This window comes from Plutella xylostella, chromosome 2 (genome assembly GCF_932276165.1).
Source record: "Plutella xylostella chromosome 2, ilPluXylo3.1, whole genome shotgun sequence".
Taxonomy (NCBI): Eukaryota; Metazoa; Arthropoda; class Insecta; order Lepidoptera; family Plutellidae; genus Plutella; species Plutella xylostella.
The window spans coordinates 503,025-530,197 of record NC_063982.1 but is presented as its reverse complement, the minus strand read 5'-3'; the positions used below and the strand labels follow the sequence as shown (position 1 = coordinate 530,197).

The window sequence follows — 27,173 nt, the reverse complement described above, 5'->3', positions numbered from 1 at the left end:
GTTTAAAATATATACTATCATTTAGTATAAAGTTCATAAAACATACTAACATATAACATAATCTGTGTTTAACCTGTATTAACCCATAATCTGTGTTAACCCAACACCGTCAAACCCCCTAGCACCAAAACCTAAAGATAGGTGCGACGACGAGCAAAGCGAGGAGGAGCGTGTTAGGTGCACATGGTCGTCGAAACCAAAGCGGAGCGCAGCGAAGCGGAGCGGAGCGTCTCTCCTCTTAGCCCCAATAATAATAATGCTGTGAAAGCCCCTAGTACCAAAACCTAAAGATAGGTGCGACGACGAGCAAAGCGAGGAGGAGCGTGTTAGGTGCACATGGTCGTCGAAACCAAAGCGGAGCGCAGCGAAGCGGAGCGGAGCGTCTCTCCTCTTAGCCCCAATAATAATAATGCTGTGAAAGCCCCTAGTACCAAAACCTAAAGATAGGTGCGACGACGAGCAAAGCGAGGAGGAGCGTGTTAGGTGCACATGTTCGTCGAAACCAAAGCGGAGCGCAGCGAAGCGGAGCGGAGCGTTCCCCCCACATAACGTCAATAATAATTAAAAAAACTATACGACAATCTATTATACTTTTTGAGCATTATACATTATGATAATTATATCCGTTGTAGAATATATGTTATAAACGTTATATATTATGAATATTATGCATTTTTATCGTTATATCAATTGAAATGATACTTTTTGAACGTTATTCTTTACGAAATTATGTATTTAGTAATTATGCCTTTCGTTTGTTATGCACAGTGATCGTTATACTTAATAAATTTATATCATATGGGCGTATATCTTGTGGATGTTATACCATTCGTTTTTATACCTCGTATTACTTACCCCCCACAGTCTATGTCTAGATTGAGGTCAAATTGCTCTGTGAAAATGTCTCATTACTACAATCCTTAATGACTAATTATTAATAGTGAAATAATCTCCAATTACAGATATAGTAGCTGGCTGGACCGTCCACACAAACCGTGATACAAAAATATATGTACAACCCGACAACGTAACTACCCTGTTTGAGCCGACAGGCGTTTGCTCATCACACAACAAGAAAAACAAACTCTTTTTACTCATCATAGTCTGTTCATCCACAAATAACTTCGAAAGAAGAATAGCCATCAGAGAAACCTGGGGCAACTATCAGAAGTATCTAGAAATATCCAAAATTTACACGAAAATTAAAGAAAAGTATAAAAACTACAACTTCACATACGATTTATATCCAGAACCGACGGTTTTGAGTGTGAATGCTACTCAAGAACTTAACAGAACAAAAAGAGATGTAGGTTTTGGTTTGTTGCTGCCAAAAATAGCTGAGGCATTGAAGAAGAATCTAGAACAAGTTAAAACGGAAGAGGTGACTGAAGAAAAGAGGTTTGACGATGATAATAACGGTATAACAGACTTTGATATGAACAAAGAGTTAGAGAAACAAGTAGATAATAATGAAATAGATAATTATGATTATGAAGAGAGTAACGTTATGCGAATACCGCCCAACGGTGATGAAGACAATCCAGACTTAGATAAAGTTATTAGTATGCTGAAGAAATCTAATTTCAAAGTTAAAGTTAGTGAGGTTAAGGAAGAGAATGTCGAGTCTTCAAAAGACGGACATTTAGATGTAGAATTCAAAGTGGCTTTTTTACTAGGATTACCCAATGACCCTAAAAGTAATAATTCTAATTTACAATTGAAAATTGAGGAGGAGGTGGCTAAATATGGTGATATTATTCAAGAGAACTTTATAGACTCGTATAATAATCTCACGTTGAAGTCGATTATGATGTTGAAGTGGGTGACGCACCACTGCAATGATAGTCGTGAGTATTTTCATATATTTGTATGATTTAATCATGTCGGGGTCACCACTGTTAGCGTCTTAGTGGGTCCTACGGGACGTGTTAAATAAAAAAGGTGATTCACGATTTGACGTATTTGTCTCACTACCCTAAGAACAATAGATTTTAACTTCAGTCGCATTACATCGTTTGCCATGTTATAAAAATATGTAAGTTCTAAAGTAAAATTTTGTGAATCATATAATCTAATGTAACCATTTTCTTTCCCCAGTTCGCTACATATTAAAATCAGATGATGATATGTACATAAATATGCCGAATCTCATGGCGACGCTCAAGAATAGATCTAAAGAGTATGAGAAGAAGGTCCAAAATGGGCTGAGGAAGCCGGAGTACCTCCTGATGGGTGATCTAATCAGTGGAGCGAAGCCGGTGCTCGATGCTAGTAATAAATGGTAAGTTTAATATTATTTATTAAGATTTAGGTCTATAAACGGTGTGTGTCCCTGATTAGGGATCCCAGGACCTGATGATGATGATGAAGGTCTATAAAAACTAAGGTCCAACCTTTTAAATTTCAAGTTTAGTTGAGAATTTCTTGCGAAATTAGTGTCCCGCACGCACTCATTCAATCGTAACTTTCCTAACTGCCACGTTTCACACCCGCTTCATGATAATTCCAATTTTGAGAACCTACCTCCCAATACCCGGTACCTAGAATGTGGAAACTGAAGACGTTTCCGCCAGAAACTGCAGTTTACAGTTTTATTCTAGGTACTGGATATTGGGATTGGGAGATAGGTCCTAAAAATTTGTATCATCATAAAGAGGGCGTGTAACGTTTATGGAAAAAAGGTTTTCAAAAGGAAGTTAGGTTTCTTTTTTAACGGGACGTTATGGGTCGTGCTGATGATATGAGATTTTGGGGGTTCTACCTTTTTTGGCATAAGATTTATTTGCCTAATCTCGTATTGCATAGTAACGTTTGGTCAAAGTCTCGTTACGCCGAAAATCGTATGGCATAAATCTCGTTTAGTAAAAAGTTATTTCGCATAACATTGTTTAGCCTAATAATGGTATGGCCAAATCTTGAATAGCCTAATAATGCTATGGTATAGGTTTATTAGGTTTATACAAAGTAATAATATTCGTTTGGCTTTAACTTTGACGGAGCGTCTCCCTAGTCTCCCTACATAGCGCAAACTGGTGCCTTGTATTGTTTCCGCTGTTTGGAAAACGCTCCGCTTTGGTTTTGATGAACATGTGCACCTAACACGCTCCTCCTCGCTTTGCTCGTCGTCGCACCTATCTTTAGGTTTCGATCTCATGGGGTTTGTAATAATTATATTGGTCGTTAACTTTCGATTTTTTGATCATACAATATCGTGATTTTCGGGATGTAGGAGAAAAATACCACAATTTGTACATTTACTACATACTTAATATATTATTTATTAAGATAACATTACGAGAAACAAGATTATACATAGGTATAGACGAACATAAATTTGAGCAAACGAAACTTAGGTGTTTAAAGATTGTGCCTAAAGAGTTTTAGACGAAACGAGCCTTATGCCACATAAGTCTTGGCAAAGTGATGGTTCGGCAAAAAAAGTTTAGACCATACGAGTTATGCGAAATGAGTTTTGGTCAATAAAGATTATGCGAGATGAGCGGAACCCGATTTTGGGGCCAGCGCGAGGGTGCCATTTTCTTGAGCGGTTGGCTCTGTCCTTACGCTAGTCCAACTTCTTATCATTACTAATATTATAAAGCCGAAAGTTTGTGAGTTTGTCTTCACGTCAAAACGTCTGAACCGATTGAAATGAAATTTGATATGGAGTTAGCTGGAACCCTCGATTAACACATAGGCTACTTTTTATCGCGGAATTCCAACGGGAAAACTTTTTAAGGCGAAGCGAAGCTCGCATGAACCGCTAGTTATATACAGGGTTATTGGTAAGTAGACCTGATCCTTTCAGGAGGTGATAGAGGAAGGCATTTCCAGTCGATTGAACCCAATAATGCATTATCCGAAACTTAACCATTTCTAAGATATTTAATATTTAAGGTTTTTTAATTTTTTTGCCAAAATTTCATGTTTAAAAACGAAAATAAAAAAAACTATCCCTATTTCAATAACTTTTTTGTTGGTTTGCATAATTAACACCTTAATAAACTAATTAAAATTATCAAATGTGCATTATTCGACTTAAATTAGAAAAAAAAACTCATAATAGTTAAACATTTTAAAAAAATATTCAAAACGCAAAAACAAATAAATTAAATTAAAAAAGAATTACATATGAATTTTTTTGTGCACTTCAACTTAAAAACACGGTCAACTAATAAGCTTTCAAACAAGATAATTCAATATCAAATCGATTAAGGTATCACCAAGATATGGCCAAAACAACCAGCCCAGACGGTCAAAATTCAACAGGAAAACTAACAAAATTAGCCCAATTTAAAGGTAAAAAGTGTGATCGTTTTCAGTCCTGTTGACTTTAGTATGGTAACCCCTGTTGAGTTTTCTCCGATTTCTCTGGTTGTTTTGGCCATATCTTGGTGATACCCAAATGGATTTGATATTGAATTACTTTGTTTGAAAGCTTATTAGTTGACCATGTTTTTAAGCTGATGTACACAACTTTACTTTAAAGAGTTTTACTTGACTATTTGGTCCTTCGGAAATAAATGTAAAAAGTGCAATATAAAATGTGACAAATGTGAAATGTGCCAAAGTGAAAAAGTGGTTAAGTCGTGATCTCTGGGTAAGTAAAAAGAGTACCAGAGCAATCGTCACTTGTTTTGAAGTTTACCTTTGATCCCAGTGCTTTTTTCAACCACTTAGAAAAATTTCTGCAATTTTGGACTCTGACAAAATTTCAACGAATTTTTAACTTCGAAAATTTCAAGTTTTATTATTGATTTCGGACTGAATTGCAACTATGGCGAAACTCTGTCAATCACAACGTCTCTTATCAGAAAGAATAGCTAAGCTATTAAGTAACACTAAGAAGACGCCTCAGACTAGATACACAGTGGGTTACATCGAAACACGCATGGAAACACTAGAAGGCTATTGGACATTGTTTAACACACAATACAACGAAATCAATAAAACAGTCACAGATGAGGTCGCACACACACACACACACTCACGCCTTGTACTAATGTACTCCCTTGCGGGGTAGGTAGAGGTGCATTGCTGCAGCCACTTTTCGCCAGAGTGTTATGTTAGTCCCAATGTAATAAGGGGCGGGCCTATTGCCATTTTACGGGCACATCCAAGACCCGAGAACAAATATCTGTGTTTTAAACAAATATCTACCCCAGCCAGGAATCGAACCCGGGACCTTCGGCTCAGTAGTCAGGGTCACTAACCACTACGCCATTCGGTCGCCTACAGATGAGGTCCTAGCAGAAATAAGACTTGACATACACGAGAATTTCGATACAGCGGAAGAGGCATACTTAGAACTTAAAACTTTACTCAAAGATTGTTTGATTGACAGAAACACTGCAAAAAATTACACAACTTCTATCAAACGCACAAAGTTACCTCCTATACCGATACCCACTTACATTACAATGAAATTACTGGAAATTACAATGATTGGATGAGTTACAGAGATTTATTCATAGCACTAATACACAATGACACTGAATTATCAAAGATAGAGAAACACCATTACCTGAAATCTAGCCTAACAGTAGAAGCTCAACCATTACTCAAGCACTTCTCACTGACAGATGCAAACTATGACGCAGCATGGAAAACGTTAGAAGATCGTTACAATAACAAACGAATTATTGTAAACACAATACTGAATCGCCTACTAAATCAGAAGAAGATATCGAATGAATGTGTTCGAAGTACAAAAGATTTACTCGACACCACAAAGGAATGCCTAAATTCATTACAAAACCTTCAGATTGATACCTGTAGCTGGGATGCCATTATAGTACACATTGTTGTTGCAAAGCTCGATATGGAGTCACACAAGCTTTGGGAACAGTCAACAACCAGGAACACGCCTTATCCAGTGTACCCTTAACCGACAAAAACCAGTAAAGGCAGCCATCATCGTCTTCGGTGACCAGCTGGAGGTAATCCACGACCCACAGTTGGTCACGGAAACCGAGGCAGCAGCCATGGTGATCGGGGGGGGGACAAAACTGGGCCTGGTATCAGTCTACTTTGAGGGGGATCAGGAAATAGATCCGTATATTCAGAGGACAAAGACATTCTGTGGCAAATTGAACACGCGGAACCTTATTGTAGCAGGCGACGTTAATGCATGGAGTCACTGGTGGGGTAGCGTCTCGGAAAATGACAGAGGAGCGGCATACAGCTCATTCCTAACAGAAATGGACCTCCATATTCTCAACACAGGAGACACACCAACCTTCGAAACCTACAGAAATGGAAAAATCTGCAAAAGCAGGGTAGATGTTACCGCCTGCAGTACGTCCCTTCTGGGTAAGATCGAGGAGTGGAAAGTCGACGCAAATCTCATAACTTCAGACCACAATGCTATCACTTTCGCAATGCGCACGGGAAAGGCACTAGAACATCTCAAGCCAATCACAACGCGTATCTATAACACCAGAAAGGCGAACTGGTCGAAATTTGCGTCAAAACTGAAACAGCTCCTAGTTGAGAAAAACATTACAATTTCCTCTGTTAAAGAGTGTGATAACCCAGAAGATCTTGAAAAGATGATCTCAGCGTATACTGAAGCCATCCATGCAGCCTGCGAAAAAACCATCCCAACCGCAGGAAAATGGAACGGGGAACTCAAGCCCCCATGGTGGTCAAAGTCGCTTGAAGATCTAAAAAAAGATGTTCTGAGGAAAAAAAGGAGAATAAGGAATGCTGCTGCTTCCAGAATGCCTCACGTCATAGAAGAGTATCAAAAAGCCAAAGTAGAGTACTCCGAGCAAGCCGAGAAAGCCCAAACACAAAGTTGGAAGGAGTTCTGTACGACTCAGGAAAAAGAAAGCATGTGGGACAAAATCTACAGGGTCATAAAGAAAACCTCCGGCAAGCAGGAAGACATGCTTCTAAGAGACCCTGCGGGCAACACGTTATCCCCCCAAGAGTCGGCGGAACTCCTAGCCAAGACATTCTACCCAGATGACTCCGTAAGCACCGACCAACTATTCCATGCGGAACTGAGAGAAAAAACAAAGAACATACCTCAGGATCTTAAAGATGACGATCCACCATTTACTGCCGCAGAAATAGACCTCGTGCTACAAGCAATGAACGCAAAAAAAGCCCCCGGATCCGATGGCTTCACTGCCGATATCTGTGGCGCAGCCATTCAGTGCGATAGGGAGGTGTTCATGGCGATAGCCAATAAGTGCTTATCGTTTAAACATTTCCCATCCCAATGGAAAACGGCCCACGTGGTTATCTTGCGGAAAGCTGGCAAAGAGGACTATACACACCCAAAATCCTACAGACCAATAGGGTTACTCTCAGTTCTCGGAAAAATTGTTGAAAAACTAATGGTCAGTCGCCTCCAGTGGCATATCTTACCGACGCTTAACATAAAACAGTACGGCTTCATGCCTCAGAGAGGAACCGAAGACGCCCTCTATGACCTCGTAGAACACCTAAGAGAGGGAATAAACAGTAAAAACATCGTCATTCTCATCTCCCTGGACATAGAGGGTGCTTTCGACAACGCATGGTGGCCCGCTTTAAAACATCAACTGACAAAGAAAAGGTGCCCACGAAATCTGTACGAGATGGTATGCTCTTATCTCAGTGACCGAAAAATCAAGGTCAATTACGCTCGTGCAGCATGTGAGAAGGGAACCACTAAAGGATGTGTCCAAGGCTCCATAGGAGGACCGACGTTCTGGAACATCATACTCGACTCACTGCTACACAAACTAGAGGCTGAGGGAGTGTATTGCCAAGCTTTCGCAGATGATGTGGCCCTTGTCTTCACAGGTCAAGCAGTAAACACCCTAGAGGAGTCAGCGAACAAAGTACTAAATGGAATAGTGGAATGGGGAACTCGGAACAAACTCAACTTCGCACCGCATAAGACCAACGCGATGCTACTAACAAAGAAGATGAAGTACGATCTACCCCAACTATCCATGGCTGGCACAAAAATTAATCTCGTAGAGGAAATAAAACTGCTGGGCCTCATCATAGACCGCAGGTTAACTTTTAAAGCTCATATTACCGCTCAGTGTAAAAAGGCAGCGGATATTTACAAACAGCTAGCGCGAGCGGCGAAAGTAACCTGGGGACTTAACGGTGAAATTGTGAGGACAATATACATCGCAGTAGTGGAGCCCATCATGACATACGCCGCAAGCGTCTGGTCGGAAGCCGTTGAACTGGAAATGAACAAAAAACAACTGTTCTCGCTGCAAAGAGGTTTCGCGCAGAAAATATGCAAAGCCTACCGAACAGTGTCGCTCACATCTGCACTGGCACTATCGGGATTGCTGCCTCTCGATCTCAGAATACAGGAGGCAGCAAATCTGTACAAATCCAAAAAACTTTTGTCAACCGACTACCTCCCGCCAGGCAAAGAGCTCGAACGGAAAGTAGGGTACCTGGACTTACCACATCCGTCCACACTTACCTCTACCAACTACGAGTTCTTTGAAAACACCAACCCGTTGCATACCGGTTCCCAAATCTTCACGGATGGAAGCAAGATAGAGGGAAAAGTCGGCGCCGCCCTAAGTTGGTGGGAGGATGGAAAAGAAAAACTGTCCGAGACTTTTGGTCTCCACCCGTCGTGCACGGTCTTCCAATCGGAACTTTATGCCCTTCACAGGGCAACAAGACTGGTGAGCTCTAGTACGGATAACAAAGTGAACATCTTGAGCGACTCGAGATCATCACTCGATCTGCTCCGAAATCCGAAACTGAGCCACCCCCTGGCAAGAAGCATAAAGGAAAACATTGCGAGGGTCGTGTGCGAGGGCAGGGAGATAAAAATGTTCTGGCTGAGGGCACACATTGGAACTGCCGGGAACGAAAGAGCCGATGAGCTCGCCAAAACGGCAGCTCTACAAAGCACCTCCCACGACTATGACAAAGTCCCCCTGTCCTATGTCAGGAAAAAGATCAGAGAGGAATCGGTCCGGAAATGGCAAGACCGATATGCGACATCCAGTACAGGAGCAGTCACGCGTAAATTCTTACCGGATGTCAACCAAGCTTACCGGATTACGCGAAGTGCCAAACTGACCCCTGCTCACGTACAAATGCTGACTGGACATGGGGGGATGGGAGAGTATTTGTACAGATTTAAACTCAAAGAAAGCCCAGAATGTGAATGCGACCCCAACATCATTGAATCGGTCTGGCATATAATTCTCGACTGCCCCCGTTTCCTTGCTGCAAGACAAGATCTGGAGACATTGATAGACAGGAATTTGGTGGAGTCAGAATTAAAAGATATTCTGGCAGACACCAAGCATAGACCTCATTTTCTATCTTATTCAGATCGTGTCTTCAGAGTAGCAGCCAGGAGAAACAGCACCATACCCCGCCCCGACCCGCAATCAATACCAGTATATCAAGCCTCAGTCACAACCATCACAGCACCACCACAAGCAACTCCTAAAGAAACAGCAACACATCAGCTGTTGGATTGTGGAGAAAAAGGAGAAGCTAGACTAAGACTCCGAAGCGTGGCTCTGTTCATGGACGGAAGCAGTGAAAGACTCGGCATCAGCTTCTGTATCTCAGGGGCGCGAAAGAGCGTGGCCATATCACCCGGCCTAGCCTCTCTCCTAAATGGGAGCACATCGAAGGCTACCATGAAGCGTAAAGCCTACGACGCATTGCCAGTAACCCTAGTGGGAAATCAGCCCTGCAGACTAGTGCGATGGCGTAACAAGACCATCGCACTATTCGAGTGGGCCGACGACACCCCGTTCGTTCAGGCATGCTCATGGCTCAGTAAGCTTGGAGAGATAGCGCTAGACAGTAACGTCCCCAGGATAATAAGCGTAGACGCAATGGTGATCGAGTATAGGAAAGGCGAAATTGTTGACCAGCTGGGTTGCCTAAAAGCCTCAAAACATCATGAAATAGTGGTGTACGAGGACAGAGGCGAAGATCTAAGCTTTCTCAAAGGTCATATACTTGCGAGGGGCATTGACAACTGCCACCAACAAGCCGAATACTTGGTCACCGGATCTGAACGCCTACAGGAGAGGATGACCGCTGGGGCTGTCGCCGCTTCAGAACAACGGAACATGGAAAGGAGGATGCACAATTTAACATCGCAAGGGCGTGTCCAAGGGTTCCTCCAGGCTTTTAAAGCAGCTGCCTCAAGCCTTATAGGAAAACCACAGAGGACACCCGAGAGGCGCCAAATCTCCAGAGAACCTAAAACTGGAAAAAGGCTTGCCCAGAGGAAAATTACTCGAGCGGATATGGGCCAGGTGGTCCCACCGAAGCTGAAAACAGCTACCACCTCAAACGACCATCTAGAGAATGCCGCCATCGAATTTATGGCAATTACAACCGCCACAAAGCAGGTAAATCTCTTGTCCTGCAAAACGATCATGCAGACCTACAGGCAAGAGAACGAAAGCCGGCTAAAAGTTTTACTCGAGGAGGCCGAAGCCTGCATATACGATAACAGTAGTTGCCAAGTCCTCAGAGGCAAAATGACTGGAGCGTATATGGCGGCTTATAGCGAGGAATGCGGATTCGTGCCCTGGGAACGCAACATCCCGAAACTCACTCTCCCACACAACAACCAAATGGTGGTCGTAGCTCAGTGTACCAGGATTATGCTAGAGGACAAAATCCTAGCAAAAGTGGAAACCATTAACGCTACCTGGAATAGCTGGACGATGCCCACCATCGCTTGGGTGAACGGGGTACCTGGATGTGGGAAGACAACCTGGGTGGTAAATAACTTCGATGTGAGCAAAGACACCATTATCACCACGACAACTGAGGCGGCCGTCGATATACGAAACAGGCTAGCGCATAGGATCGGGGACATGGTTAGAACTAGGGTACGTACGATGGCATCAGTCCTAGTAAACGGCTTTAGAGAACATGTCGGATGCCAACGCCTGATAATTGACGAGGCCCTGATGAACCATTTCGGGGCAATCGTAATTGCCGCCCGCCTGTCCCGTGCCAGTGATATTGCTCTAATCGGAGACATCAACCAGCTACCGTACATAGACAGAGAGAACCTATTCGAACTAAGGTACAGTCGCCCAACACTGGTAGCAAACATCACCCAGGAGCTGTTGTGCTCATACAGAAACCCCATGGATGTTGCATACGCCCTAAGAGAAGTATACTCAGGCATATACGCAGCCACAACGCGTATCCAATCCCTGCAGCTGAAAAGGTTTACAGACGCAGCAATTCCAAAATCCCAAACCAACACTCTATTCCTGACGCATACACAGGAAGAAAAAGAGACCCTGACCAGCCAAGGGTTTGGAGAAGGAACGGGATCACGCGTCTTAACCATACACGAAGCACAGGGATTGACGTACGAATCCGTCATTATCATAAAAACAAAAGATAAAATAAAGTTGCACGATAGCATACCTCACGCAGTAGTGGCGCTGTCGAGGCACACCTCCGCCTGCACCTACTATGCGGATGACACCGAGGACGCTATCGGCAACCTCGCTAAAACGGCAATAACAGCACCGAAGAAACGGATCCTCGAGTACAACCTAAAGATGGCAATAAAAAATCGGGACAAAGAGGTCGTTGCCCAGCAATCAAGGCTTTTGGCAACGCAAAATGGAGCGGAATAGGAGAATTTTGATTTTAATTTTATATTGACGGCCAAACCGTATTGCATGTATTTTATAGTTTTGTTATGTATAGTATATAGCATGTATTGTATAGTTTTGATATGTAGGTATTGTATAGTATATCATGAATTAATATTATCTGTATAAGAACTAACCAATAAAATTAAGATAGTTTTAAGAACACTGTCACACATTAACACCAGGCAAAACAACAGCGATGACAAAAGGAGTGTGTGGCCACTGACAGGCGTCTGTTAAGTTCTCTGAAGACAGCTGACACTGGCCCTACCCTTCAAATGTTTGTTGCCATTATAATTGTAAGTGTGACTGTGTGAAACAAAGAAAAAAAAAAAAAAAAAAAAACAAGAAATGCACAACTGGGGGTTTTTAGTCGGTTAAAGGCCGACACTACCTGGGTCCCCTTCCCAGGTGTCTGTGTAGATTTTCCTCCAGGAGTGCAAAAAAAAAAAAAAATTATTAATGATATATAGGTATATATATATAAAAGATAAAATATATATATTATAAGCTTCCACATTGAGTAGTGAGTAGTTAAAAGATGAAGACAAAAAACAACCAAACTCTCACAATATATTGATCTCTCAAAAAGGCACGGACATAAAGTCTGTGGAGTGATAATAAAATCTTTAAAAAAAAAAAAAAAAAAAAACAGTCACTTGGATCTTCTACTGATATAGCCACATTCACACAACTATCTGCGTACTTAGAAACTAGATTCAGATCAATGGAAATAATGTCAAAATCACAAATTGCATACAAACCAGAATACATAAGACCACCACCACAAACACAAAAGGCTACATCCGTTATAATCATTTGTCACTGAAGTACACACAATAGAATGCACTTTTTGTCACAAGAATCATTATGTTTGCCACTGTAAAGACTTTGCCGCACTAGATATACCACATAGACAAGAATTCATAAAGGAAAACGAGATCTGCTTCAAATGCCTAGTCAAGGGACACAGACTGAAAGACTGTCGCTCAATCACAAGCTGTAGAAAATGTGGTCGACGTCACCATACCTTACTACACGTTACGTACGATAACTTCAGAACAGCTGAAAAAGAGCCTGAGAAAGATGAAGCGGTGACAATGAAGACTCAGACCATCACAAACACATCTGACAGCGAACAAGTTCTTTTAGCGACTGCCTTGATCTCAGTTACTTCAAAGTATGGAAAAACACACACACTAAGAGGGCTTATTGATCAAGCATCACAGGCGTCTTTTATCACTGAAGCAGCTGCACAACTCCTCGGTCTTGATCGAACTTACGTAGATGGCAAAATCACAGGTATATCAGACACATCAGTGGTATCCACAAAGTCTATGGTGAAATTGACACTCTGCTCAACACAAGAAAACGAAGATAAACAAAACACAACCAACGCATACGTATTTAAAAAACCCTCCTCCTTGTTACCATCACAAGAGTTTTCTGAAGATACCTGGCCTACTCATGAATGTATGAAACTTGCCGATCCACAATATTACAAGCCAGGATCAATAGACGTATTGCTTGGTGCAGAAGTACATGCACAAATAATTCTAGATGGAATAAAAAGACACAACTCCTTGATTGCTCTCAATTCCCGACTGGGCTGGATCATATCTGGAAGAGTTACGCCAACTGACGCACAACCACACAATATTGTTGTGGCACATATAAGGTTTAAAGTAGATCAGTTCCAAGACAAAAAAGAGTACTTACCTGAAAAGAAGTCGATGTCTAACAAAAAGATTCAGTGTGAAGAGCAACACAAGAAAACTCACACTCGAAACGCTGATCTAACACGATTACTGCAACTGGAAAAAATACCTGAAATTAAAGATAAATTCATGAATAAATACAAAGAGCAGTAATCTGTTACACACGGAGAAAGTACCTGAAACAGAAAAAGAAAGATTAGATGATAGAAAACCCTACTACTTACCTGAACATGCAGTAATAAAAACAAAACTTCAAGATATCGTTGGTGGAATCGCTAAACCTGTGAAAGCAAACAGCATTAATGAAGAGCTTCTTATTTATCCACCTTCACAACAAGATACATGATATTTACTTACACGGAGACATACCTTACACCAAATTGCACATTGTTAACGCGAAGAATTTACTGAAAAAGAACCTACTTTGAGGACACCAATGAACAGAGATGAATTGTTGATGAGAGCATCCACTGAGAAACATTCAGTAATGCTGCGAAAACGAATGATACAGCGTCTCTCACGTGGAGGCTTAGGCAAGCCTTACACAAATGGTTCTCATAGTGAGTTAGTGATGAACTGATGAGTGAAATTCCTCAAAGTGTTGAATTTTCAAAGTTAATTGAATATTAAAGTAGTGTTCAATGGTGACCACAAAGTGATAAATTCGAAATGAAAATTGTTATGGACACTAAGGAAACTATTGTAATCGAACTCATTATACTTGATGCTATTGCTAAATTCTTTGGGTTATTTGATTTGATTTTATATACATTTACGTATGTAAACAACATAGAATGTAACTAGTTACTTACCTCTTAAATTTAGTCTTATTGTATAAACTGTAAAATTAATGATAATTATTGTCCTCCATACGTTACATACGTCACATTTTTTACAAACTGAAATTGTTAACCACCTGTTTTACTAAAATTCAATGCCTGACTACCTACAGGGTGTCCCAAAAGTCAACGTCATCCCTTAAAGGGCTGATAGGTCAGCTCATAAGAGGCCAGAATATCACAATATGACTTTAGTAAAAACTCGATAATTTTCGAGATATTGACACTTTTATAAATTTGCTGAAAATCGACACCTTGGATCAGTTTTTTGCGTGCCACCGGTACAAAAATCCATATTGTTAGAATTTGTTTGGTGTTGCATCATCCTGTATAGCCCTGCTATTGATCGCAGTCAAAAAAATATCGAGTAATGCTGTATGTTTAAAAAAAAACACGGTTTTCAAAGACATAAAAGGTAATCGTATTTTTTTATAAACAACTTTGACTCTACATACTGTAAAAAAAATATACCACGCAAACCTGGCACCTTATTTGAAAAGATTGCTCATTTAATGCAGTTTTCAAAATGGTATGAAACGTTGCTATTGTTTCAATTAAAAAAAAAGTTATTGCTATTTTAGTACAAAACGACCTCGATGTAAAATTGTTTGAAGGAAATTTATCTGACTGAATTTATTAAGGGTAAGTCATGTTGGAATGAGTAAAAGTAAAATAGGTTGCGGGGTCAGCCGTGGCAACATAGATGACGCAAAAATAGCTAAGAAAAAACTTACCAAACTCTTATAAAACATATTTTGCGTTTTTTACACCTTATTTGAAAAAAAATACCTTTATTGACTTTTATTTTTATTTCTCAAAATTATAACACCACATTATTATATTAAGTACATAATCAGCAAAAAATAATACTCATTAATGGTCATAATCATAATTTTGAGAGTTTGGTTTTGTTTAACAATAACTTTAAAATAATAACATGTAATTAGAGGTAATGTTAATGACAAACTGATCTGTCCCTTTTTTGGATACTGTGGGTGTACAATGTACATGTGTAAGCAGTTTTACTTGTACAATATCACACATTTGTACTACTCAGGAATGTACGTTACCATGCGCTACATTTATGGGGAATGTGGAGTTGCTATAGTCCACTTTTTTCGAGAAAGATACTCAAAATGCGTTTTTTTATTAACTGTGACAACGTTGTCTCTTTTCCCACTGCCGGCCACACCACCTATTTTACTTTTACTCATTCCAACATGACTTACCCTTAATAAATTCAGTCAGATAAATTTCCTTCAAACAATTTTACATCAAGATCGTTTTGTACTAAAATAGCAATAACTTTTTTTTTAATTGAAACAATAGCAACGTTTCATACCATTTTGAAAACTGCATTAAATGAGCAATCTTTTCAAATAAGGTGCCAGGTTTGCGTCGTATATTTTTTTTTCAGTATGTAGAGTCAAAGTTGTTTATAAAAAAATACGATTACCTTTTATGACTTTGAAAACCGTGTTTTTTTTAAACATACAGCTTTACTCGATATTTTTTTTGACTGCGATCAATAGCATGGCTATACAGGGTGATGCAACACCAAACAAATTCTAACAATATGGATTTTTGTACCGGCGGCACGCAAAAAACTGATCCAAGATGTCGATTTTCAGCAAATTTATAAAAGTGTCAATATCTCGAAAATTATCGAGTTTTTACTAAGGTCATATTGTGATATTCTGGCCTCTCATGAGTTGACCTATCAGCTCTTTAAGGGATGACGTTGACTTTTGGGACACCCTGTATATCAAGTTAATTGTAAACACTAAATATTAACCATAAAAGATTGTATTGTTCCCTTTATTGATGATGATATTTTCCAGATTATCTTTCTTTTTATTAAGGACATTAATAGTCCTTGGGGGGCGAAATGTTTAAAGAATTTGTTTACCGTGATTTTCACTAGATGGCGCTGATGTAATATTTCTACATCGCGGTATGGTTGTGTTTCCTGACCACCATATAAGACTTCCTATATTTCCTATTCCATTAAAAACGTGTGTGTGTGATCCTAAAATAAAGGGATTTGCTTGACTAGTGTTACTTATGCAAATAACCAGAAAAATTATTGAAATATGGCTTGTTTTTTTATTTACGGTTTTAAGCATAAAATTTTGGCAATTTTTGGCAAGGTTAAGTTTCGGATAATGCATTATTGGGTTCAATCGACTGGAAATGGAAATGCCTTCCTCTATCCCCTCCTGAAAGGATCAGGTCTACTTACCAATAACCCTGTATAAGTCAATGCTATCACTGAATTTCTTTCTTTTCCCCCAGGTTCAGTCCCCGCTACATGTATTCCGGGCGCGTGTACCCGCGTTACCTCTCCGGCACGGCCTACGCGCTGAGCGCCGCCGCCGCGCACGCGCTGTACCGCGCCGCGCTCCACACGCCATACTTCCATCTGGAGGACGTCTATATCACTGGTGAGTGGCTAGATGGCGCTATTTGATGGTGAGTTAGTTCCTTTTAATGACGCTAGATGGCGCTGTTCGTCGTTTCCTACATTGTCGAGCTATATTTTCATCTGGAGGACGTTTATATCACTGGTGAGTGTGATAGATGGCGCTGTTTGGGTTAGTTCCGGGTTCTAGACACTAGATGGCGCTATTTGATGTTCGTTTGTTTTCCTCCTGTTTTATCCGTGTTAGAAGGCGTTATATGTATATGATACTGATAAAATATGGATAGTTTTATGGGCGCTGTAAGTACATCAGAAACCTAGGGCATTTGGAGGACGTTTAGGTATATTACTGATGAGTGTGGCGGACACTAGACGGCGCTGTGTGCGTTAGTTCGGTTTTAGTGACACTACATAGCGCTTCCCGGTGAGTTTGTAAGTTAGTCGCAGATTTGAGCTATAGGCTACATACTACAGAAAGAAAGCTGGATACCTACTGATAAGCGCTTACTTTACTACATATATTATTCCCGCGCTTATAAGAGCGCTGGATTGGCGAAGAATAAAAAAAGCTTCTTTCTCCTTTCTATATAAAGCCATAGGAAACCTAGTTCATTCAGACACTAGATGGCGCTTACCGGGGAATTTGATAGTCGCTGATTAGTTATATACTGCATACTATAGAAAAAAAGCTAGTAACTTATAAGCGCTTACTTTACTATAGATACGTTTCCCGCGTTTAAAAGCGCTGGTTCGGCTAAGTATGAAAAAATCTGCTTTTTTTCACTGTATAAAGCCATAGGAAACCTAGTGTATTTACACTAGTAAGCGCTTTTAAGTTTGCACCTTCCTCTCTGTACAAAGCCTGTGCCCAGTCCCCCCCCGCTGCACGTGCTCGGGGCGCGTGTGCCCGCGCTCCCTCTCCGGCGCGGCCTACGCGCTGAGCGCCGCCGCCGCGCACGCGCTGTACCGCGCCGCGCTCCACACGCCCAAGAGAGGAGGGAGGACGTCTATGTCACCGGTGAGTGGGGAGGTGGCGCTGTTTAATGGCGAGTTAGTTAATTTTTGTGACGCTAGATGGCGCTGTTAATGATAAAACAGAATTAACTTATTAGTTCTGTTTTATCCGTACTAGAAAGCAATAGTATATGAATATTGAAGCTTTTCTGACGCTATAGTTAAGTAGATTAGAGACGGAATTAGACTAGGACGACGACGTTTTAGAGGAGGACGTTTATATTGGTGAGTGCGATGGCAGCTAGATAGCGATGTGTAAGTTAGTTCGGTTTTGGTGACACTAGGTGGCTAGAATTGTAGCCTGCATACTACAGAAAGAAACTAATGAGCGCTTACTTTTACTACATATATTATTCCCGCGCTTATCAGAGCGCTGGTTCAGCAAAGTAAAAAAAAAGTAAGCGCTTTTAAGTTTTCACCTTCCTCTCTGTACAAAGCCTGTGCCCAGTCCCCCCCCGCTGCACGTGCTCGGGGCGCGTGTGCCCGCGCTCCCTCTCCGGCACGGCCTACGCGCTGAGCGCCGCCGCCGCGCACGCGCTGTACCGCGCCGCGCTCCACACGCCCAAGAGCATCTGGAGGACGTCTGTGTCACCGGTGAGTGTGGTAGGTGGCGCTGTTTGAGTTAGTTCGGTTTAGTAACGTTAGATGGCGCTATTTGATGGTTTTTAAAGTTACTTTTGTTTTACCCTGTAAGTAGATTAGAGACCTAGGATACTATTTGGGGACGCTGTAAGTAGATTAGACACCTATGACACTTGAAGGACGTTTATATTACTGGTAAGTGTGGTGGATACTGGATGGCGCTGGGTGATGGTGTGTTAGTTCAGTTTGGTGACGCTAGATGGCGCTAACCGGTAAATTCGATACAATTCTAGGCAACCTAGGTCACACAATAATTAATCCTACTTCCATGTAGAGGACATTTGTAAGTGCATAATGCCTCTCGCACCACCATTTACTTTTTCAACATCATCAAAGGTAAACTGGTAGAGAAGTACTAGAATTAAGTTCGCCTTTGCACCAATATACTTGTGCAGATAACAAGAAATAATTTAATCCTACTTCCTACTAATATTAAAAAGGTGGTGAGTACTTGTACGTGTATGTTTGTTGTCTCTTCACGTCAAAACGGCTGAACTGATTTTAACGAAATTTGGTATGGAGTTAGTAGTAGTTTTTTTTTTTAGTTGACACCCTGGATAGGCTACTTTTTATCGCGGAATTCCCACGGATTTTTTTTAAAGGCGAAGCGGATCTTGCGGGTTCAGCTAGTAATTAAATAATGATAATAAAGACTTATCATACGATCCTTTTCTGCCATTCTCCCCGCAGGTATAATAATAATAATAACGACTTATCCCCCCATTCTCCCCGCAGGTAGATATTTGTTTAAAGCCATAATATTTGTTCTCGGGTCTTGGATGTGCCCGTAAAATGGCAATAGGCCCGCCCCCTATTACATTGGGACTAACATAACACTGGCGAAAAGTGGGTGCAGCAATGCACCTCTGCCTACCACGCAAGGGAGTACATTAGTACAAGGTGTGAGTGTTTATATTATATTTATATTATATATATCTCCCCGCAGGTATGTGCGCGCTCCGCTCCTCCCCCCCCATCGCGCCGTCCGGGGCGGCGGGGTTCTCCCCCCGCGCCCCGCGCCGCGCCCCCTGCGTCGCGCACGCCGCCGTGACGTCACACCGCGTCACTCCCGAGGCTATGCGCCGGATCACCGAGGCCATGCTGCGGACACAACATGTGGACAGGTGAGAGAGAAAGAAAAATATACAGGGTGTTGCAAAAAGGGTATATTAAGCCGAAAGGGGGTCATTCTGAACACCTTTTGTTCTACGATTTTTGGAAATTCACGAAATAGCATTGCCCTTTTTGCAACAGACTGTAGATAGAGGACGTTTATATTACTGGTGAGTGTGGCGAATACTAGATGGCGCTGTGTGTGCTGTTGGGTGGTGAGTTAGTTCGGTTTTCGTGACACGAGATGGCGCTATTTGATGTTCGTTGAGTTCGATAGTATAATATGAATAGCTTTTGAGACGCCGCTGTAGGTAGTATAGATACTTAGGATACTTTAGAGGATATGTGTTTAATAGATGCTAGATAGAGCCGTGTGATGGTGATTTAGTTTAGGAAACATAAGACGGCGGGCTTCTCCCCCCGCGCCCCGCGCCGCGCCCCCTGCGTCGCGCACGCCGCCGTGACGTCACACCGCGTCACTCCCGAGGCTATGCGCCGGATCACCGACGCCATGCTGCGGACTCAGCATGTGGACAGGTGAGAGAGAAATATAGATATAGAACGTTTATATTACTGGTGAGTGTGGCGAATACTAGATGGCGCTGTGTGGTAAAGTTATGGGGTAATAGTTACGACTATAATTCGCATAAGGCTTTTGTTTGCCAGAAGAGAGCTATTCGTACTATAGTAAGAATTCCTCAATGGGAATCATGCAGAGAACATTTTGTCGCTCTCGAGATACTCACCGTTCCATGTGTGTGCTGTTGGGTGGTGAGTTAGTTCGGTTTTCGTGACACAAGATGGCGCTGTAAGTAGTAGATACCTAGGATACCTTGAAGGATTACTGATGTGTTTAATGGATGCTAGATAGAGCCGTGTGATGGTGATTTAGTTCGATTTTTGGAAACATAAGATGGCGGAGTTCTTCCCCGCGCCCGCTCGCCTCCGTGACGTCACACCGCGTCACCCCGGACACCAAGCGCCGGTTGTCTGTCGAGCAATTTTAAAGCTAATTGCTATATTGGCGCCATTATCAACATCATTAGCTTTGACATTGGTAACAGATGGCGTTAGTTTTCATACAAATAGCATATACGCTAACTTGTATTGAGGTAACAGTGCGGGGTGTATAACGCTGTGTTCCTTTATTTTCTAAAAGAAAGGCAACGAAACCCTTATCATCATCATCATCATCAGCTTATGTCAACCCACCTCCGTGCTACGCCTCAACCCTTATATATTTACTGAAAAATATGTATTTGTTTCAGATGTGAGAGAATGCGTCTGACCCAGGTAAGACGAGAAAGACTACGGCCGAAAGTGCAGCCGAAAAAGTTAACTAAATTCGGAAAAAGTCTAGCGATCCTATAACGCCGCACTGTGGGGTTACCACCACCGAACATTCGCAATTAACAATCCTTAAGCATCGCCGCTCGCCTGGCAAATCTCCTGACAGATGTTTGACAGGCCAGCGACGCTGTTTATGGATGGTTAATTGCTAATGTGTCGGTGGTGGTATGGTAGCTGTACTAACAAAACGCCTTAAACCCATATTTATTCTAAGCCAGGGTTACGCCAAAGTTACACTAATCTTGACTTAACCCTGGGGTGCTCATGTCAAAATAGGTACATTGCAGTGGGCTTAAAAACAGGCTAGCTAACAGTAGCCCTTTAGACTAGGTAAACAAGCCATGACATCACTGATATTAATCACTTTTAAAAATGATATTATTATTTATTTATAATTATTATCTTAAGCCTATCATTTCAATTGAGTTTTGACTTTTGAAAATGTACCCGTCCGAAAATTTAAATTTTTTAATGAAATTCCGGTGTAGAATCCCTGAAGGAAGGATAATTTTTTGACGAATGCGTTCCAAGTTATAAAAATACTGTTATTAATGATGAATCTCGTATACACTAAGTTTAATGCAAATAGCATGTACCTATTTATCTATTGCTTTCCGCAAATAAGTTATTTTATATCAGTCGCAAGGTTAGTAGAATATCAATTAATCCACCAGAACACCTCAAGATCGTTATGAATAGAAATTTGTGTATTGACACACGTATATTTTGAATGCATTAATTATAGTACAGCATGGGGCAAAAAATCTTGACCCCTTTCAGAGTGATAATTATAAAAATATAGTAATTAATTATAAAAGATAAATATTGCGTCTATCTTGCGTTCCCAACATATAAAAAATCATAACTTCTCGAAGCGTTTCTCCAAAAAGTAAAAATACGAATATGATCAGCTGGGTAATGCCTGTTTGGAGAACCTAGAATCAATAATATAATGCCTACAATTTAGAAGTTAACTTGCAAAAAGGTCAAAAATTACTTTTACTAAATCTAAAATAAATTGTACATTGTAGGTATTTGGTTCTTACTGCTAGGTTCTAAGAAAAGGCCGTATCTTGATGAACATTTACGTATTTTTACTTTTTGTAAAATCGATTTTGAAGAGAAGTTATGATTTTTTTAATGTTGAGAACGGAAGACAGACGCAATACATTGCCTTTCAAGAGTAGGGGGGCAGGTTTATTTGTCCTGGTTTGTACCTTCATACAATAGTTACCAGTAAACGTTGGCTTGTAATTGTAACTAAATAATTATAATATAATTATTGCCTTAATATAGTGCAAAGCGGTAATAATAAGATATTAGCAGTAGTTAGGTATAAAATGAATTGTTGGACGTGTTTTGTTTCAAATAATATTTATATTTAAGTCTTAATACGTAAACATATCTCTATTTCATGCTCCGAAATTTTAAGTATTTGTTTTAAAAATTGTTATAATATTTTTATTTGAAATTTAGTTTGATTTAACATGCCTTGTAATGTACAGATTTATTATTAAATTGTTATGTTAAGGCTTAGAAACATGTGCATTTAATCACATTAGTGTTTTCGTTTTTTTTTTGGGTTTTTTTATCGCTTTAAATTAAATTCACTTTTATTACCTTGAGAAATGAAATAAATTTCCGCGAAATAAGCTTAATTTAATTAATTGTGAATTATCTAAAAGCGATAAAAATATCAGCTTGCTTGTGTGCTTGCCGTTAAAAAAACAACTAATAAGCTTTTTACACTAACGCTTTTTTATAAAAGAACATATTTTTTGCATTTTTTTTATTGTGTTGTTTATTTTGCTTTACGTTACTTCCAGATGTCGTCCCGAGAGTCCTGGGTAAAAGCTTTGAATAAAAAAGTATTTTCTTTTTGGCGTTAAAAGCTTTTAAAGCTGTTTTTTATAACGATAATATTTTTATATAAAAAAGTGCCTGACGATTTGGCCCAGCGATTACGCAATAGCAAAAATACATTTATTTTATTATACTTTTATATAATTTTCATAGAAATTTGAAAAATATTATACGTTAATGAATTTTATTAATAGTTTATTAAATCACTCAATTATATTTTAAAGGCTCGAACAAAATGTAGATACATAGACATGTAGAAAGAATAGGTTAACAAATTTATATAATGAAGTCATTTATAATACATTATGTTTTATTTACATTTTGAAATAACTTAAATTTACTATAATTTTTATACTTTGAAACTTTTTATTGGTTGTGTTTGGACTATGTATGACACGTATGATGTCAGATATATTAATTACTATTATTACTTTTTGTAAAAGCACTATTCATTCTATGGTGAATGACCTTTTTAGGCCCAGGGAGTCCACACACACAGATAAACTGAAACGTTAAACTCATAACATCCCTCTTTTTCGTCGGGGCTAAAATTTGATTAACATAACTTGATGGTACAGAGACTCTGGCAGTTTGCTTGCTATTTGTCACGCGCCTAAGTAAAAATTGCATATTTCTTTGTTGTTGCGAAACTAACTCATAAAAAATAACTAAATTGTAACCATTAACACAGCACTCCTTTTAGCGTAAATTCTTGCGTATAAATTTATAGTATTTCACTCCAATTTAAAAAAATAAAGTGTCATCTTGAAATACTTAAATTTAGAGGGATAATTAAAACCATTAAAATAACAAAAAACATAATCATGAAGGTTTCCAAAGTAAAATGCCTGCCCCATTATAATTATTTTTTTTCGGTTTTTATGCATGTAAAATTTGGTTGTGTAATTTTATTTATGATTTTTATTTCTTAAATATTAATTGGGTCCAAGATATTAATCGTATTAAAATTGAGTGCAAGCAGCTAGGAGTGTTAGTAATAGAAGAATCATTAAACTTTTTTAATGGTGGATTTTGATAATATTCGTACAATCATTATGTATAATATTTAGCACTATAAAATAAAATATACTTTGTGATGTAAGCACACTAAATTCCATTTTCTCACTGGAGTAAATCTACCTAACATGAGATTAAGTCCTACGCCAGCGTACTGATATTCACACTCTCAAATCAGATGGGAAAATTAAATATTTTATCATGGTAGAAACAAGCAGCCTGCGTGCTAAAAGCGATCTCTTCCAGGCATATTATTATTTTCTTTAATGATTCTACTAGTATAACTGAAAATGTAAAGACTAAAATGTCTCTAATATGCTCATTTAGATATTGTAAAAAAAATAGAAATTCGCTAGAACAAGCTTGCTAAATTACAAATGATGATGGGCACCAATATATGGAAGCTGGGACCAGCACCAATAGAAATGAGTGATACGTCGTTGAAAAGGTATTTTTTTGCAGAATATGAATAACGGAAGCGCTTGTCTTGATTTACTGTCCAATTAGAATAATCTTACCTTGAAAGTTTTTATATTTTATTTCTGTAATTTTAATGTTTTTGTTAGTTTTTCACATTCATTTTTAATTTTTATAACGAAATGAACATATTTCATATAATATTATATTTGTTTATTATCTCAGTAAATAAAACCAGTTGAAAGTAATTTCTCCAATTTCAATAATACGTGTTTACGTGTATTACGCCCTAACTGTCATCAGGAAAGAGAGTGCAATGCCATAGAAAAATACTTCCTTCCGACGAATATATTTCAAAATGGACAACTTATACGGATTTGTCGTCATAATACTTTTTTGCTCACTTGAAAAGAGCTATCCAACGATGTATGTCTCATCTTTATTGGACATAGGTCCCAAAACGCCCATTGTCATTTGAAGCTCTTTTTAAATTCCATGTAATTTGTTTAATGAAGGCAATTTATATAAATATTTATGTAAATTCTGGCGACACAAAATTAAATTTTAGATAATTACTTATGTCAAACTAAATTAGAATTTCTGCCTTCAGAATCTTCATCATTGTAGTTCCTATTGTTGATGACAGTATTTACTTTTTTATTTATTATATTTAAATTTCACTATCTGACTTCTAATTTACTGTAATTATAATCAAATAACTACACTTTCTTATAATTCTTTACAATACTTTTTATACACTTCTTTTTTACAACACATTTATTTATTAAGACATAAATGAAATAAAAGAATGTAAAATTTATTCTGATTTCAAAGAGATTTAAGACAGAAAATCATTCTGTAGCTAGGGTAGTAAAAAATTACCTATCGATGAATAAAGTATTAGATATTTAAAAATTAAAAAAAAATACTAGAATCTGTCCATGAATATTTAAAAAAATGTTTACTCGACTTAGACTTTCTCGAATTAAAACAATAATAATAAACTTAGGACTAAAACTAACTGCCTACCTACTATACTTGCTTAACATACGTACTATAACGTACTATTTCCGTATTAAGGTACTTAAGCGTCCACCTTTCGGCCTCTTAGGTAACGTAACGTACGCATTCAGTATTATTTGTATAGAAATCCACCACCACCGTCATTGCCGACGCCGTTTGTCCATACATTTATGACAATCCGTTTGGGCCGATACGTACGATACCGAAAGGTAGACGCTTATCTTTATTTTAACATGTTTGTAACACTTTATCATTGAATACAACAATCCATGGTTAAAAGTGCGGTCTTGCACAGTCAAAATCAGTCATAGTTAGTCTCTGAAAAGAAATAAAATCCAGGATTTTGATAATTTTTATAATGTTGAGATTTTATTGAAATACTTAATTGTTTATGATACTGATAGTGCTTCTAGTTTATTAGTGATCAAATTGATCTCTGGTTTGTTCATCTTTGAAATCTTTGAATCTCACTGAAATTTTACTAAAATTTTTAAAGTAATAAAATAATCAAAGTCATAGCCATCAAGATTTGTACCTTTTCATAAATAATAGAGTTAGAAATACATGAAATATTTAGTTGAATAGGCTGCCTTACCGCTAAATGTGATCTGTTGGAAATATGTAATGATAAACCAGTTTAAATATAACCATGAACGTAGAAAAAGAACGGGTAAACTCCTGTCACCATACATAATTATTGAGGCACCGTAATGGCGACTGTTATTTTTTCTGCGCATGATTTAATATGATAAAATCACTTAGGGTTGGTTTTATGCCACAACCATAATCAACTATACTTAGAGCTGCCTACGGATAAAAAACTGGACATTAACCTTTACACAAGAAGCATTTGTTTGTGTATTTAGAAAAAAATACTACTCTGGGTGCCTCAATTTTAAGCAGTTACATACGGGGTGGCGCACGCTCCTTTTTTCTACGTTCGTGGTTAATGCAAGATGAGTAAGAGAAATTATTATTAATACCGATATCTTAAGTACCTACTGATTAATCTAATTCTTGAGTGTATTCGATTGTTTTGAGTTGTGGAAATTGGCGGATTGGAAATGATATGTCAGATTTAAAGAAAAGATTTTTTAAAACTTTTTCTTGTGGTTGTATGTAAGTATTTCATAATCACCATTGCATTTTTCCATCCAAAGATTTCGTAAATAAAAGACGTACTTATACACACATTATAGCACACATTTATAAAAAGCAAAAAGTTGGTCAGGGTTAAGTTATTTGTAAAACTCTTGAAAGCATAACATTAATTCAGGCCCAAGTTGTTAAAATCATACAAACTTGAGAATTGAGATCTATATATAAGAATGTTCAGTGGGTGTCAACGAAACCTGACCCCTTCTATGTCAATAATTTAATTAATATGACATACATAATATACAGGGTGGCCCAGTAACTCATGGTTCAAATGAAACTGGGTGCTAGAGGACATCATTCCATTAGCACAGCCCCAACAAAAAAGGTAGAAAATTTAAAGTTTTTGAAAAATGTTCCAGCTTATTAGTTAGTAACTGCACTTTTAAATTCAGTAAAAAAAAATATTTGCTGGTGGTACAAGGGCCTTTATTATGTTTTGTTTGGACTATGACTTACTGGGTCACCCTGTATATCTCATATGTTCTTATTTTCTGAGTTAAAAGCGAAAGTAATGAAAGTGACATGAGCCATACTGTACGTTAATAATAGTCATAATAATATAGTTCTAAGCTACCCTTTTAACATTGTGCAATCAAATGGATAATAAAAAAGTGTTATGAAAATATGACGTAATGTTTTAGTTGTTGTAAGAAGAAAAATGTTATAGACGTCGGCGCCATAATGTAAAAATAATAGAAATATTTTTTCAAATTGTTCACTAAAAGTGTTGCTATAAATATTATATGATGTTAGCTTCGCGATCACACTGTCCGTGCCATGTTCTCATGTGATGATGATGATGATGATGATGACTCAATAAATTGTTGAAACTGTATTAGTTTTTTCTTTCTTGGTATCCTTAGATCCCCCTTTGTTTAAGTTTATTTTATAACAGAACAAGGAACGAGTCAGTTTAACTTATTTTACTTTACTCTTTCATATTTACATTCTAGGTACTTTA

General features: G+C 38.8%; 1 protein-coding gene across 3 annotated transcripts in view; it reads left to right on the top strand.

The window, feature by feature from the left end:
* LOC105394574 (beta-1,3-galactosyltransferase 2) overlaps positions 1-23,080 on the top strand; it is a 34,690-nt gene extending 11,610 nt beyond the window's left edge. For 2 of the 3 annotated variants that reach the window (XM_048623250.1, XM_048623186.1), the window contains exons 4-9: positions 963-1,847; positions 2,098-2,281; positions 16,489-16,637; positions 19,218-19,395; positions 20,653-20,803; positions 20,876-23,080. In XM_048623250.1, the coding sequence (XP_048479207.1) occupies positions 963-1,847; positions 2,098-2,281; positions 16,489-16,637; positions 19,218-19,395; positions 20,653-20,755 (1,499 nt within the window). In that variant the 3' untranslated portion in view covers positions 20,756-20,803; positions 20,876-23,080. The remainder of the gene's footprint in view (positions 1-962; positions 1,848-2,097; positions 2,282-16,488; positions 16,638-19,217; positions 19,396-20,652; positions 20,804-20,875) is intronic. The other variant, XM_048623221.1, reaches the window with a different exon arrangement.
* The last annotated feature ends 4,093 nt before the right edge of the window (positions 23,081-27,173 follow it).